Source organism: Pipra filicauda, unplaced genomic scaffold (genome assembly GCF_003945595.2).
Source record: "Pipra filicauda isolate LSUMZ 115617 unplaced genomic scaffold, ASM394559v2 scaffold31_size4109673_pilon, whole genome shotgun sequence".
Classification (NCBI taxonomy): Eukaryota; Metazoa; Chordata; class Aves; order Passeriformes; family Pipridae; genus Pipra; species Pipra filicauda.
In genome coordinates, this window is record NW_024104443.1 from 3,335,617 (window position 1) to 3,353,531 (window position 17,915).

Sequence of the window (17,915 nt, forward strand, 5' to 3'; positions counted from 1 at the left end):
AGAACTAGACAGAGGACAGAGTTCTATGGCTTGTTGGCATTTTTGCTTGAGGAAAGTCTGTTGAAATCCTTTGGATCTTGAAGTGGGACTGGAAAAGACTCAATTTTGGATCAGATTGGATTAATAAAATTGGTCCATAGTAATCAAGGTTAAATAACAGATCCTTCACAAAGTTCATGTGCATCCAGATGAGGCTTTTGGATAATTTTTTAAACATTTTGTGTTTAGTCACTTCTTAAAGTTTTTGTTTAGTCACATCTGTGAAATATTTTCAGACATAGGATGAAAAGTAATGAGCATAATTATGAATTTTTATTCATGAGTTAAACAATTTATGTGGGTAGTGTGAAAATTTACATCTAAGGAGGCAAGCTTCTCACATAGGTTAAAAAAGTACAGCTTAACTGCTAAGGCACAAGAGAGAAAGTGTAAAGCTTCCAGCTTACTGATATATGTTTGAACATGCTAGAAGTATGTAATAACCAAGCCTTGCAGTGTAAAAATGAAAGGAAAATTTACACGTTTTATGTTTTTCATGCTATAGCCATGATTCTATTGTAGTAATTTAAATATACACCATGCAGTCCATTAGGAACTGCTTCTTTGTCAAGATTTTGATCTCTTTTGAATCAATCTATATCAGCTGTGTGTTGTTTAAAGTGTTCTTATCAACTCTTCTATAATTTGCTTTCTTTGAACAGCCTCTGTGCTGGAACATTTGATCAAAGAAATAAACCTTTACTTGAAAAACCCAAAGTAAAGTGAATGATCATTTTTACAACTCTGTATTATAAAATGTAAATATAGCTGTCCATAGATTATACAGGATGATATAAATAAATGCGTTTGAGATTTTTGAAATGCAAGCATATCCAACCTATGACATATTTTGGCCTTTAACACTATTGTCTATCATACAGAAAAATCAATGAAATGTTTAGAAGGCAGATTATGCAACTTTTAATAATTTTACTCCTCCATTAACTGGTAACCATATAAAGAAACACTCTCGGCAAAATTAAGTAAGGAAAACATAAACCCAAAACATAAAGTTTTGGATTTATAAATTTCTTCATAAAGAAAATGTTGATTGAAGCTCTGTTATAAGGCTGTATTCTAATGCAAAAAACAATGGCTATTTAAGATTTAACAGGCTTAACAGTTCTGGACTATGGACATCAATTCACAGCTGACCACTAGACCTGTAATTATTAAAAATGTAGAAAACAAATCATATGTGTTTGAGGTTTTATAGCTGTACAAATTTGGTAACTCACATTCAATTCAATTGTCTTTTATATAAACACACATGTAGATGCCTCCCTGAATTGAGGGCAAATGGATTCTAATCAATATGAAGAACATAATACATAAAGGATGGATGCAAATTTTATAGTACACAAGTAAATAATTAATTTATACCTTCTTACTGTAACAAGGTAGAAAAGTCAGCAGATTTTGAAGTTTAACAGAACTTTTGCCACAGCTATGAAAACTGTGGAAACGCATCTCAAGAACATACAGTGTTAACTGTGTGCAGTCCAGGGAAGGAGAGGTATGTAGGTATTTTGCTTCATATGAAAGAAAAGAGTAAGGTGTTCTGGCCTAAGAAGAACATTTTACACGCCAGGTCCCTAGCAGGTGATTGAAGTAGGCAAAAAGCCAGGATTACACTGACTTTTGTATGCCGATCCTCTCTGGTGATGAAGTTACCCTTGCAGAGTGCCTTTGTTACTCAGGGAAGGGGTTCACTTGTTCTCAGCTCTGTAGCAGGGCGTTTTACTTCTCAGTATAGATACATAAATGCTACTCATAGTATGAACTATTTAGGTCCTAACTCTGCCACCCTTCCTGACACTGGGACTGTTTCAAAGAAAGAGCCACGATTCTGCACAGATTTGCAGGAGCATTCAATTTTCTTCTTATGAATAGTTTTACTGTCTGAAACAGGACTCCGACAAATCCTTTTAGAATTGAGACCTATTTTAGTGCTGCTTAGTGTAAAAGGTGACAGAATCCGTAGAAACTGTTTGTTGTCTGTGCCAGGAACTGTAACCAGACAGATGTGAAGTAAGTCAGAAGGCTTCCATTGGCCACTATAGGCTTTAATCAGTGATCTAATAAAACCTGAATGATGGACTTTGCATAGCAGAATTTTTTGGCTTCTGATACCGTAGGGCTCTTTAAACCTAATGCAACTATGAGTGGTGGCTAAGGACCCACATCTGGAAATACTTATACACTAAATAAAACCCTTGCTCATGTGTAAGCACATGAAAAACTGTGCATCACTTATTGAGTTTGCTAGAAACTCACTGTTGCATAATCTTTAATATTGGTTTGACAAAGCACAGTCAACAGCTTATGGGAGCCCAATAAAACAAAAAGTCTTGGGGAAAAAGGGGGCGAGGTCAGGACTTTGCATTAAAGATAGTTGTAAGGTAAGAGAAGATGTGGTATTTCTACACTTGTGATTATTACTACTGTGTAGGAATCCAGGCAAATAACCACATTTGTATTTACCTTACAAAGCAGAGATATTTCAGTGATGAAAATGAAAAATGGGTTTGCTCAGAAAAGCCTTTGTGTCTGGAACACAGCTATAAGTAGCTCACTATCTAGGTTGAAAATGGCAATGCACGGTAGTGTGTCCTATTTTTCCGTGCTTGCAGTGAAGATACAATACTTGAATTCAGCCTTGGTAGTTACTAATACACCACACAGACACAATTACACCCCGTGTGCTGCATAAAGGAATCACTTGTGGTCTGCCCCTGTTACAATGAGCAGCGGGGGGCCAACATGCAAGAAGACAAAATGCTTTACAAGGAGGAAGGAGACCAGAAGAGTCGATGTACCCAAATACAAGGACCTTGATTCTTTTTGGAGTGATTTAAGTCACTTTCCATCAATTATCGTCCTTTGTCTCCAGAGTCTTATCACAAGCAGCATTACAGGAACCGAACAAAACAATACTCAGGCTCAAATAATCCTGTGAACTGTGCTGACATTTCCACACCCTGTTGCTGTGTTTGACCACTAGTAAGATTTAAACAAAAAGTAAAAGACAAAAACTCAAAATCCAAAATGTAAAAAAACACCATACAGAACAACAACACAGGTTCTTGTTTTAAATAACATGCTCAGCCCTTCCTGGTGTCTTTTCTGCCATGTAGTATTACTGATACCTCACATTGCAATACTGTAATGATGTGAAATGAAAACCTGCAGCACAAAACAAGACTGACTTTCTCAAATATGACAGCTTCTCAGATGGAAATTTCCTGCTTTGTAGTAAATTAGATTCTGTCTCCTTCCATTCCAATCTCCCTTTCCCTCTTGGTGAAATTTGAGTTTCAGAACAATTATAAATGAAAAATTTCACTTATATATAGGCAGAAGTGCTTTGCAGCTAAATTTTGATTTTTCAGTGAAATACACAATGTCTATTCATTCACTTTTACTGTTCAGAATCAGAGTAATAAATTTTTATTTATTACTGATATGTGAAGTTTTAAGGGCACATGAAATCAATGAAAAGCATCTATTTTTTTTATTCATTCATGCTAGATATGTGACATTTCATGGTAATTCTTGACAGAACACTGAAGTCATTGCTTATCTGAAAATAAATTAAAAAATGTGGAAAGTAAAAAAAAAAAAAAGACCTTAGGAAAGTCAGCTATTTTTGACAGTAAGTTAGCTTCTGTGAAACAAAGCCTTGTCTTTCAGAAAGTGTTTACGATCTATGAGTGAAAAAAAAATATATCCTTGGGCTAAAATATTTATTGGCACCTAGGAGTCTGAAGAGAGCAAGTCAGGCCTGTGGTTTTTTGAGGGCACTTTATCATTGCCTGCATTCTCAAAGGGATCTGTGAATGAATAGAGCTGGATTACTCAGCCTTCTATTCCACGCCTATTCCTCTCCATTTTCCTTGGCAAGACTGAACGCCAAGCTATTTTTAGCTAGAATGTTTTCTATTTTTAGACAAATATCAGTTAAGGGACATTGTTAGGAAAAATTTAAAAGAAGAAAAACACATGGGGGTGGGGATGAGGCTTCCCATCTCATATTGTGAAGCAAGCCCTTCAACCTGTAACTCCAGGCATTTCAGCTGTTTCCAATCTTGGAAAAATAAAGAAAATTCAGAGTTCAGGGATTTAAAAATAAACCTACCCTCTGGCAAACACACCAAAATACAACAAGCTGTTACTATGTGAAACAGTGACTATAAAAACAAAGAACGTTTTCCAGTGTCTACATTGGGATAAAACTTTGGAACTATTAAGTTATAAGAATGTTACACAGACAGGTAAGATTTTTCCAGCTTCTTATATATCATGTTTTGGAGAAAGAAACAGTGATCTGTGAAATAGATTTTGTTTTAATAAATACCGCTTTAAGATCCCAATCTGACAAAGAAAGACAGTATGAACAGAGTTTGAAATACATTTATATTCTGCACATATTTTTCACCTTTGTCACCACAGCATTTTTACAACAATCCATCAAAAAAATTTGCTTTTGCTGTACCATGGGGTCAGAGTAACTAACTTTGCACCCATTTTAGTTTTTTCTGTTCCTACTCTCTTCTTCCATAACACAGAAAAACAAGCTCTCAGGTGAGCGGCTTCACTTTCATTTGGGAAACATTAGGATTACAAACTATGTTTTATGTTAACCAAATCTTTGTTGAAATAAATCATAATGGAAATCACTTTTTTTGTTTGTGTTTTTGAGAAAAACCAAAGCTGTATGACAACTTTCCCTTAGTTGCATTTGTCACATACTGAATTAATTTGAAATATATTAGAGAAAAATAAAAGAACAGTGTCCACATCTGTCCCTCCGACTTTCTTCATCTAGCCTGAAAAGTAACAAAAGTCTGTCACTCATTAAATGCACAGTAACAGGAAGCTGCAGAGTTATCAAGGAGAGCTTTAACAATAGCCTGGAAAGATAAAGAGTCAAAAATCTCATGAGGATAAGTGGAAGGAAGGGAATAAATTGCTACCTATTGGGTGCAGTAGAGGGACTAATTTGGTCACTACCACTGACAGGAACAGTAGTCCCACTGAGGGACTACTTTGGACAGAATAGAATTGCCTTCCACAGTTTTCCAGCTTTGAAGTTTCTCTTATGGTCTTGTAATAGCTATTATTTACATGAAGCCCAAATTGACAGAATAATAAGATTAGGTGAGAATATCAGTTTCTGTTTAAAAGAGACATATTTCTAAAGTAAATGCTTTAAAAAATTAAATTAAGATTGATAAAATGGACAGATTTTTAGTACTTTTGAAAATGAGATATTTTCCCCTATAAGATTTTTTTCTGTAGTAATCATGGTTAGGAAAAACATAGAAAAAACTCACATATTAGGTTATGAACATATTTTCCAAAGGCTCAATACTAGGATGGAAAACAAAGAAAGACCAAAGGAATATTTAAAAAATGCTGAAGATCTTGAAGTCAGTCCCATGATTTTGTCATACATGATGTTGATAATGGTGGTTTGGCTCATATTTACTACAAATTAAAAAAGGTGAAGGCATTTAAAAAGCCTAAATAATCATCCAAAGGAAATTCTTTGGCCAGCTGACCCTTTCCAAACATCTCCTGGCCTGTAGTACTGGTAACAGTACCTGTTTTTTGAACAACTGATCTTCAACCAATTTACAAAGGAAATCAATAGTGCTATCCCCATTATACAGACAGGGAAACTGAAGCATTAGGAGGAAATGTGACTTATCCAAGGTCACACAACAGTACTTGGCAAAGCTATTAATAAAATCCAAGTCTCATGAGTTCTAGTCCAGGGCAGTATCCAATACACTGTACTGTCTTTAGATCACCCTGAATAACCTTTCTTACATACAGGCTTACTTTCTATACTGTCCCAGATCTTCAGCCCATGGTAGTTGAAAGAATTCCCCTGATTTCAACAGCTCAAGACCTGACTTGATGTATATTTCACAGCTTGTTTATATGTAGTATTAAGTTATGATGACAAGAGAAGAAAATACACTTATTAAATTAAATAAGCTACAACAGTTGCCTTAATTTTCCTAAAAAGAGAACATTCAGAGAGTTATATGAGCTTATTTACTACAAATATACATATAAGAGTCTTAATTGATATGAAGAGGCTTTCAGAATCTAATTAACCTCCTAGCTAGTCATTAGCTCTGTGACCTTTAGAAATAATTGACAGAAGAAATTTTCTTTTCTTTTCATCTCATTCAGAATTTCCACACCAGGTGACTAATCCTACATGTGCTCTAGGACACACAGCACATCTGTAAGGATTGACGGGATAATGTGCAGTAAGTCCATGAGCAAAACACGACCATGGTATTCCTCTCAGGCACAAGTACTGCCCATGGACTCCCAAGCACCATTCTCATCAACTCCAACCTTTTAATGTGCTAAAGCCGTATTAAGTTTTAACTCTCAAGTCCCTCAAGGAAATTTAGCAGTATTTCATGCTTACTAACATGTTGTGGCTAGTCATACTAAAAGTGACTGGATTTTCATTTCAAGCTAGTTTTTCTACAAGCCTGTGGAAGAATTTATTGCTATCTATCACTGGTTGTACGCTTTCATTTGACGGATTTTTTTTTCAGAGCAAAAATGTTTTTTTCAACAAGCAAAACACACACAAGAAAAAAATTCTAAATTCCACTCCCCTATAGGGCTTGGTATTACTTTGTTCCCTGCCATTTTAACATATAGGTCTGTGAAGATTTCCCTGTGTGCTGTAAAACACAAAGGATGAGCAATCTGCAGGGAGAATTTCACATGTTCAGAAACTCCCTTCTTCCTCTTAGGGGAAAATGCTGCTGCAAATGGCACACAATTCTTTTGCTATGTTCAGACTGTTCTTCCAAATACAGGAGTCCATTGGAAAAGGGAAAATACTCTGTAAAAGGTAAAAGGTCAATTCACCAGCAGTTACTAGAGCAATGAAGATGTATGATCCTATGCAAATCAGGTTAAAAGAACAATGCTAGATGTTCATTATACATAAAAAAGAGTCTATAATGTGTAAATTATTTAACAATGTGACATATTATTGCAAATTAGAACTATCCCCTTTTTTTTTTTTTTGCCATGGCAAACCTGCAGCTGCATCACAATGCCCCCAAGATAATTAATCTCCTAGAGTAGTTTAGATTAATTCTTGATGAAATCTTCACTATCACTATGCAATAAAAAGCAAGAGTTCACCCAATTCAACTTTTCCATACTTACCTAATTTCCATGAGAAAGGAGAGGGAAAAGAGGATAGAGGAGCATCAGGTGTAATGGAAAATCAATCCCTAACAGTCAGACTGAAAGAGCAAGAGACAAGAGACAAAGGAGAACACAACTTGATGACACTCTCAAGTATGTCCTGGCATGCAATTGGGAGAAGATTAAGAAGGATGAAACTGAGGATGAGTTGAAGATCAAAAGACTCTCAAAAACTGTCTAAAGTCAGTCCTTGGCAAGAGAGATATAAACATTATTTGACAGAAACAGTATTGATAAATATTACATGGAGAATCATGTTACTGTATTATCACCTTATTTTGCAATGTTCTACTGTGCCATATCTGAAGTAGGACTGTAAATACTTTGAGCTGACCTGTCAGAGTACACTAGAATACATCAAAATTGTAAGAGTGGGCAGAGAGGTGGGTGAAAAGGGATAATACACTTGATATATATTCAGGTGAAAAAAAACATGCAGAGGAAGACAATGTACAGATAAGAAACCAAATGAGGATAAGGTATTACTGAAGCAGAAAGATATCACACTGTATTGCAGAAGCTGACATCTTCCTATATGTAAAAGTCTATGCTGAGGATCCTGCAACCCTTCTAAGAATTGGGGGGGAGGGTGGAAGAAAAAAAAAGAAAAATGAGAAATAAAGAAGTAGTTGAAACCAGACGCCAGAAAAAGATACAGCCAAAAGCAGATAACAAGAGAGATATTTCAGAAAAGGAGAAGACACTGAGCTCATGGGAGAGCTTTTTGTAAGGTAAAAGACAGCTGAAAAGATCAGACAGATGTGTGTGCATGTGCACAAAGTAGGAGTTTTACACAGTGAATTTTGCAAAATTAAAAGATTTGGCAGGTGATCAACACTCATGACATAGAACCTCAGTTAGTAAAGAGAAAGATGAAAGAAGTCTATGTTCCTCTTTTTTCTCTACTAGTGACTAGTGGTATAGCAGAGGGGAACTGAGAAGGTGGATGGATGTTTGTCTGAAAATGGAAGACAGGTTTAATGGGATGAATTTGAAAGGGCTGACCTAGTAGGAGAACTTGAACTAAAGGCAGTGACCACTGAATCAGCAGAGGAATAGAAACCAGTTGGAGAAAGAGGGACAATAATAGCAGCAGGGTCAAAGAAATTAATGGATTGGGGGCTTAAAAAGAGCTGAAAGATAAAGTGGTGAGTGATTTGTGGAGGAACGATTTATGTGCACGCAGAGCAAGGACCAGGGCATTAAACTCAGTATCTGAGAAACTGAATCAAAATCGGGACTTAGTGAAAACTCACTAGAGGTCTGCTAAAGCTGAAACAGTAGCTGATGCTTTGACATGAAAGAAATGTCAAGGAAAAAGGGACAGTGAGAGAGAAAACAGGCAGGAAGTTTCACGTTAAATCAGCAAAGGCTTGATGGTTTAGCTGAAGAATTACAGCATATTTCTGTAACATCGTTAGGGTTCTAATTCCACTGGAAGTCAAGATGCAAACATTTCCCAGTATTCCTGCTATGAAATCTGCCCCCTTCAATCTAAGGGTGATGTCCTTTATGAGCTCCTAAGCAGTGGGCTTACAGTACTGGATTCTTGTTAATCAGAGGAGTGTGGCAGTGAAATATCACTGACATAAGCTGTGTTACAACCACTTATGTTTTACAGAAACAAGGAGAGGATCTGGCCTCATTTTTAATAAATACAAAGAATGCATAATGCACATACTCAACTGCTGTAAAACTCTGACATTTTCTCTTCCCCATCTCCTTATTGCCATAAGAAAGTTATTGCCTAGTTCTATGCAACTGTGCTGAATATATTATTGTATTTACATACACACTTGGAAGGTAGCATAAATAATAAATTAATATTTTTTCCCCAGTGTTGAAGGAACTCTGCAAAGTTTCTGCTATTCTTTAAAAGAAATTACTGTACCCAGCAACTAATAATCACTTTTTAATTGAAGGAAAATTGAATGAATGAATGACTGTGGTGTGAGTGGTTTGGTGGTGGAGGACATAAAGGTTTCAGTGTGAAGAATCTAGTTATCTCTAAACAGAAGCCTCAGAATACAGAAGTCTCAGAATATACCTTCCCCTTCCCATCCCCCCCCGACTAATACATATCTTCATACAGATTTTGGTAAGACTCAAAATAATTGTCACTCTTGCTTGAAATGGATAAACTTGAGTGTTGAATAAAAATATGTTCCTCTTCATGAGTACACAATGACTTTTAGTTACCTGTGTATGTTGTAAGAATATTTAGTGGGTACTAACTGAAACACATTAGGCTAGTAGATAATTTTTGTGATGTGAAAAACTCAGATATAACAAACTGCCTGTTAATCAACACCATTTTGAATGAAGAAATTGGAAAACATCATCTCACTTATATTTATTACATGCAAATAAAATTGTTCCACATGTAAAAATAGTATGAGATATTTATTTAAAACATTAAAAGAAAAGAGCTCAAAGAATAACAGGAACTGGCCTTTACAATTCTCTTGATATTAGCCACTCCATTTTTCATCAAGACAGATTTATTGAGATCATATATCTATAAGTTGGGTAGGACCAATTTTCCCCTGAAAAATAGTGTAATGAAAAATGTGTAATGTTGGTTAGATGTATGACATTTGTTGTCTTCTGATATTTTAAATAACAAGATATGGTCTGAAAACTCACTCCTTCAGAAATGCTAAATGTAATTAATCCCAGTAATTAAACTGAAAACATTTGCTTAATAAAATTAACAGCTTTAGCCAGATCTACATGAAAAGTTATGCAATTTTTCTATTTGAATAACAGTGGTTTAACTTAAAAGTAATTAGCTACATATTAGAGAGCTTTTAATTTTCTTTGAATACAGATTCTTCCAAGAAACTATAACACCTTCTGATGACTGATAACATGGTTCTACCACAACTGAATAGTAACTAAATAGTTAATATTATGCTGATTGAGAACAGAAACTGGATTTTAAATTGAAGACTTTTATACAGTTGACAGATATATTTCAAATTTTCATAAATCTAGATAAAAAAGTTTTCTTTCTCTGTCCAGAAATCTGTGAGTACAGCTATGCCCTTTTATTCTGCTGAAATATAGTTATTGAACAATTGTAAATGATCAGATTTAGTAATACTGTCTGATTCTCAGCTGCTGTTGATTGCTCTGGAAGAACAAGATTAAGAACTTGTAAGTATGTAATCTAACCGTCTGAAAGTGAAAAGAAGATGGACTCCTTACAAGGAAAATATGTGTAATGTAGTCAGTTTAACTAATAAATTAAAATATTTAAATGTGTGGCAGATTTCTATCCTGTACCTAAAAATATACCCAAACTACATGAAGAGTCAAACCATTTATCAGACTGTATATTTTCAGGGGCTCTATTCCTCTTCTATACTTGTAACTGCGATGTTAAATACCAAGTAAAGGCATGATAGTCTCGTTCAAAACCTACACCCTGCAGAAGTACTCCTTGGATCCTGAAACCATATCAGTATGGATGAAGCTTAAGTATTTTATGTTTCAGGCAAAACATTGAAAAATATAACAGAAAAACAAATTCAAAGCTGACAGAGCATATGGAAAAACTATAAACATTCACCTAATTTGGCCTTTTCTGCCTATTGTTAGGTTGCTCAATTTAAATTACGTACTGTTACTTTCATCCCTGTAAAAAGGGATGCCCATCAAACCTTGGGTATAGCCAGAAAATTACACATCTGCATTCAAAACTGCCTATCAGCCTATCCAAACTGGCCCACTCTTAATGCAGAAAGGAATTTTGCTGGTGTAGTGAGTGCTCTTTCAGAAAAATCTAAAAGTTATAACAAAATAGACATTATTTGGAATTTTAAATTTTAACTCAGATATCTTTAAAAACCACAGTCCTCAAGATCAAAAGTATTCATTCATCGTAAAGCAAGCAATAAATCCCTAACTGGATTACTCACCTATTTCCACAAGAAAGCCTGCAGGAAGAAGTAAAGATATCACAGGAAACTTTTCTGCTAAGAATACTCTGGCTTTTTGCCACTAGAAGAGGACGGGACATTATTTTGGACACAGAATTTGAATTCTGTTGGACATAGGCTTAAAAAATCTAAGTGACAGGAAAGGCTTCATGTCTATACAGAAGATTCAAAGAGAGGAAAAGAGATGATGGAGAGGAGGAAGACATTATGCACTTTCCTCCTAGTCTTACATCACATAAATTTTTGTTCTGCTGTCAGAACCTCACCCTCTTCTAATATGGGAGAAAATCTGGGGGGAAATCATGAAGGAAGTAAAAGAGTATCTTCCTAGATGGTGACATATGTATAGACAGAAAAGTGATATATATTCCTGGGTGCAGTTTTTGCCCATCTATGGTGGTGTGTCTCTGACTCTTTGTAACGTGTAGCAATGTTCATTTTTTATCCATAAAAAACATTATATGGAAATAACTAACTTCCTTACATTGCTAGTCTCAAACACATGACTAACCGAGGTGAAGAATCCAAAAGCATCAAAATCTCATTTGAGACAACATATAAATTCTTTAAAAATCTGAAACTAAAACCTTTAAAAACTAAGTGCCAAGGTATTCAGGAATAAATTTTCACTGACTTTTAACCTTCCAATACTTTTAAAAATTATAATATTATAATATTGGATGGCTAATCACTCAGGTGCTTTGAAAACTGAAGTTGTATAGGTCATATAATCCATTTCTTAGATATCACTGTGAGAGCCTTGCTATAGCAACAAAATCATTGAAGGCTTCATGTATTTTGCATGGCTTGAATCCCAACATGATTTTAAAGTAAACTGACTTTTCTGCAAATATTAGAAGCTTAAATTTTAAAATTTTAATTTTTATTTAATAATTTTCAGTAATTGTAATTAAAAATTTCCATATATATTTACAAAATCAATATTTAAAAAGTGTTTCTAGCATTCTGACACTACTGCTTCGATATCGTTACTATTACATTATATTAATAGCATTCTGTATGTTGTAGCTGAAACATTTTTATTGTGTAGATTGTAAGTAAATTTTTCTTGCATTTTATTAAATATCCTTCCTTTGTAAATAATCAAAAAGCTTAAAAGGGTAGTTAAATGCCTTAAAGCAGTGGCTCTTAATCTTCTTTCACATCTTTTACAATGTATTTTTAGTTCCTCCTGGACAGACAATACTATAACTTTTGGAGTGTGGAGACAAGGTATGCAATGTTTTCTGGAGAGCATGTGACTGGGGGAGACTAGGAGACAAAGGGGAAATTCAGCTGGTAGGTAATGGTCAAGGCATGGAGAGGACTAATGGGACACAGGAACAAAGCAGCACAGAAAGCTGGACAATAGGGAGCCAGAGATCCCATTGCAGGAGTTTCTGTGAGACTCAGCAGGATAAAACTTACAGCTCACAAGACACAGCTTTCTTTTAGTCTTGGCTTCACCACCTCCAACCCCCAAACCAATACATTGTCCTATTCTGCTCTCCTGCTGCTATGTCACCTGAGGGTATGATCTACTCACTTGGAGCACCTCTATCTCAGAGTAATACATGAAGTCTTACCTCAACAATATCTGAATTCGTTCGACTCTCATGTGGCTCGTTGTACTCGGTATATTTCAGCAACACTTTGTCCATATCAGTGCTGGCATACTGGAACAGTTTGTTGGTGCTGTTGAAGATGATCAGAGCAATCTCACAGTCACACAGAACACTCAGCTCATAAGCCTTCTTCATTAACCCAAATTTCCTCTTTGTAAAGGTCACCTGGAAAAAAAGCAAAAGTCCATCAGAACCCTACAAGTTACAGTCTGTAGTCCTTCTCCCTTTTTACTGCGACTGCGGTAGTCTTTGAATAGAATATGTTCAGAAGACAAATGCATAAATATAATTACAGTTACAAATAGAATATATATGTGTGTGTATGTGTGTCACATAAGGGAGTAAATATATGTAATTATCACTGCACAAAACTTGAGGTACAGGTAAGGAGAATGAGACATTTTCATTTAGTGGTGCTATGAAGTGTTGATGCTGTATCTCTCTCTAACTTCTAAATTCAGATACCCTTTAGACCGCATACATCTTTCCCATCAATATTTAAAAACTGCATCTCAGATAAGCACCTGTAAATAGTTTGAACATGTGCAGTCAATTCTTATTTTTGATAGCGATTGACTTTGATTGCAAACTCCTCAACTCCTGCTAGATTTGAAGCAAAGAAATCATTTTATAAAGCATTTAAGTAGTGTAAAAGAGATACATTGTTCATGTAAACATGTTCACAATAGTTTTGAAGAAATATAAAGTGTTAAAAATTCAAACATTCATATGAGAAATGAGAGTTTTAAAGCATGAACAAAGAACAAACAAAAGCTGGTCAGCCAGTCAGACTTTTGAAAAAAGGTCTTTTCTAACCACATAGTAGATTTTATTTCATTTCAAGCTATATCCTTAGAAATATGAACTGGCATTTTTTAGTACAAGGGGTCATATTACACAGGAAAAAAATAGGGATGGGCTTATAAATTCTCAGAATGCCAGTGAATGCCCAGACATCATGCAAAATCCAGGCAGCATGAAAAATACAATTATTCAGTTCAAAACCCTAATTTTCCAAGGGGACTGCTTTGACAATGAAAGACCTGCACATTAAACAATTTTTTTCCTCTTTTTTTCTCCATTAGCTTACAAGTTCCAGTAAGATATGTGACTCGAAATAGGAAACTACGAAAAGCTGTTTAACTTAATTATATGGTTAAATTTATCTCCTTCTGTTTCTTCATATGTGCAATTTCCATTAAATATATGTGATTCTTTACACATATTTTATTCTCTAATAATTTTCAGTGACAAGGATTTTTAAGAAAAAAATATGGCTTTGCTAAGCCTATAATTAATCAAATTTAGCATGTAGTCAAGGTACTTAATAGGTCAAGGACAGGCACACAACCAAGTTTATAGGTCTGCCTAATTCTGCACTTGTTGCTACCATTACCTGTACACCCATAAGCAGTGGCATCACTGCACTTTAATACTGAGGCAAGAAGATTCATTTGCACACCAGTCATATGGCTGCTGTTTTATCTTGTCACACTCCTAATGCAAGTTAATGCTAACTGCAATCCTAGACTACCTTAAAATCCCAGCATGTCAGGCCATGGAAAACATGACTTTTAAGTATTGCCAATCCCTATTTGCTAGACCATCTTAGAAAGACGAGGCTCTGTGCCAATACTATGAACACTTATTCTCCCAAATGTATACTGAATGTTATTCCTCTTACTGTAAATTTCATTTTAGCCTCTGTCAATGTACTGTAAAAAAAGGTGGATTGGCATTAAATACAATTATTCAAGCATTGTAAAAACACATTTTCCACAGCACTGGTCTCAAGTATGCATAATTAATAGTTAGTTCTTTCTAAATTTTTCTATCATGGCTTTTGATAGTTGGAATGAATAATGAGATAGGTAATAAAACTTCACTCAAATTCTAAAAAAAAAAAATAAATTAAAAAAATCCTGTCTTTAAAATACTCCTTTAAACTTTTCTCTGATTAGAGAAAATTGCAATGCAATTGTTGAATCATATATATATAAGCTTGTTTTAGAAATAACTAAACTTGCAGAAAATAAAATGTACTAATTCAACATATTTTCTGCCTCTACCATGCCTTTCAATCAACTTTTTGACCACAGTGTGTTAGGTGGAGTGTCTCTGTACAATATGGTTTCTGTTGCGCAGAAACCTCTGCATTTAGCATGTTATAGCTTTTCACCATCAAAGTACACCCTAGTACAGAAATATCCTTAAAGCCACTGTTTGTGTTTACTGTTAGGTGCTCCTAAACATTTAGAAAAACCACACAGCTGTGCTGCACAGCAGATACTTATTTCATAACACTTATCACCAGAATGATGCTGGTTAGAGTTCCTTTTTTTGGAAAGTGGAAAAAAAAAAGAGAAAAATAAATCAGCTAGATCTTTCTTTTCTCTTTCTCCATTATATAATCTTAACTGATCTGAATTTGATTTGGTTTTAACTCCTTGATTTTTTCTAATATTTTCTAAACGTATCAGCTAATGCTTTCTCTAACTGCTGGTAAATGAATTTAAAACAATTGTATCTATTACTGTTTCTGTGGTGATGTGGAATACTAGTTTTCAAATGTGCCATTCATAGTGGTTTATCTTTACATATATATAATACATATATATATTTGTATATATATAAATTTATTATGCTTTTACACCAGTTTATGGTAGAGGTGAACTTGTATTTTTGAATGTATAGTGAAAGGTCAGGCCAGTAACTTCAGAAGAGATTAAGAATATTCTTCAAGCCATTTTAAAAAAAGAAATTATCTTTTTTGATACATTCTTCTATGTGGCTACATAAGATGAATACACCATATGCTAAAACATTTTTGTGAGCAATATAAGTAAAAAGCATGTTTATTACTTAAATTTTTTGGCTATGACTTTGTTCATTATTTGCTATGTTAACCATACTCACCTACACTAAAAGTATCTAATAAATATCGTTAACAATATTCTAGTATTGCACAAGTTATCCTGAGTGGTAAAAATTAGTATAAATTATTTAAAACATCTGTTCTGTTTTGTATAGTTGGAAGGCAGTGTGCAGCCTACACTTAAGAAGCTCTGATTACACTTGAACCGACTTAGTGCTAAGAATGAACAAGACACACACATTGGCATGAATACAAGCTGTAGCTACAGTACCAAAAATTTAGGTGTTTACATAGTCTTGTTATTATATATTGTGTTCAAAGTTCTGTCTTGATAGCGTCATATAACAGCTGACAATGTTACTTTGTCATTTGGCATAAAGAACACTAGTGAAAATACACATACGAGACAATTCATCAACATATTTTAAAAAAGGCATCCAAAAATGCCTACGTTTCAATATTTCTTTAATATTTAAGTTTTTTCAGTAGCAAGAATAATATTGCTACCTGGTTCACAAATTCACTTCTCTTTAGGAGAAGAGTAGGCAATTTAGGAAGTCTTTCTCTTTTTGAGATACTTTATAATAGTGTGAGAACTGGAAAAAATGGAAGTGGAGTGGAGGGACAAAGTGGAACAGATAAAAGGCTTTTATCCGTTATCAATCATTTATCAATGATCTTTAAAACCTTTTTAAGCCCATGTATATAAAGCACTGGGTTTTAAACAATGAATTTCTAAATACTGGTATGAGGTGCTTTTTTATGCATAGTTTCATATGTATAGCAAAAGGAGTAGTGTGAAGAAAGTACCACAATTATTTCTGAAACCTACAAAAATACCTTAAAGTCATCCCTTCATATTAGCTGAAAACCCACTAGTCTACTGCACTTGTCTTAGCTGTACGGTTATGATAGTTATTTAATATTTATTTATTTATTTATTTATTTACTATTTATTTTCAATTTATTTGCCCTCTTAACAGGAATAGCAGTACCAAGAAGTTTCTAAAGCCTGCAGCATTTTTGTATATGAAGAAGCATTAATTCTGATGACTTGGTATGCTGTGAGCTAATCAAGATGGTGCTTGGTTAGAAAATACTCACAGTGAAATAGCCAACTTTTAACTTCCTTGATATAAATCGAGCTTTTTATGCATTTTGGATGAAATTCTAACTAAAGGTGAAACCCATGTGCTAAAGGAAAGGCACTGACAAAGGAGGATTTTTAAAAGGATGCTTTTCCACTTCAACTCTAGCTCTTAAATTTTATGGAAACGCCTCTCACATGGCATAGTCATTGCAATATCTGCAAGTGGAGCTGTAAACAGCCTGAAATCAAGTGTGTGTATCACACACTGTGCTATGTTCCATTTAAAGGGAGCAGAGGAGACTTTCTTGTTTAATTGCTAGTAAGTTCAACTTACTTAAACTATATAAATTAGAAGGTAATGTTGCCTGGTTGCAAGTACAAATCTTTCATCTGTTGAAATTTAAATTTATCTTTATGGGTTATACTGGCCACTGGTAATAATCTTTATTTAACTAAATTTGTAACAACAATACTTCTGATAGATGTTAAGGGATCAGTGAAGAAACAGTCACCATGTGGTCTTTTTTTTTTTTTTTTTTTTTTTTTTTTTTGATAGGAGTTGGTTTCGGATTAGTTTAGTTTAGTTTAGGTTTAGGTTTAATTCAGGTCCTTCTAGTAATTTTTCTGAAATCTCACATAATATGAGAGGCTGAACCATAACATCACTCCATATTTGCCACTAATAGTCACAGCATGCGTGCTAACATTTTATGTTTTCAAAGTAGCAGTCCTGTGATCTTTCAAGCAATTCAGTCCAGACAGTGTCAAAATATCAGTGCTCTCCTTACTTCTTCCTATTCTGATTATGAAGATATATAGCTGCTGACACAGAAAAATGAGAGAAACAGGGAATTTGCACATAGTCCTTTCCATATACATTTCCTGCCATTAAACATGTGAAAAACAGGGACCACTGATGCACAGAAATATCCGATAGTGGCACTACCCCATCAAAAAAAAATTTATTCTGTTTGTCCTTATTTCATCTGGAATGTCTAAATTTCTGATGTAGGGACTAGAGTAGGCATGGTAGATACAATGTATGTGACAAATACCAGATACTACATGAGCACCTCAAGTAGTGC

General features: G+C 34.6%; 1 protein-coding gene across 10 annotated transcripts in view; it reads right to left on the bottom strand.

The window, feature by feature from the left end:
- MEF2C (myocyte enhancer factor 2C) overlaps positions 1–17,915 on the bottom strand; it is a 118,396-nt gene that overhangs the window by 47,783 nt on the left and 52,698 nt on the right. For all 10 annotated transcript variants that reach the window (XM_039383663.1, XM_039383671.1, XM_039383666.1 and 7 more), the window contains exon 3: positions 12,827–13,030. In XM_039383663.1, the coding sequence (XP_039239597.1) occupies positions 12,827–13,030 (204 nt within the window). The remainder of the gene's footprint in view (positions 1–12,826; positions 13,031–17,915) is intronic.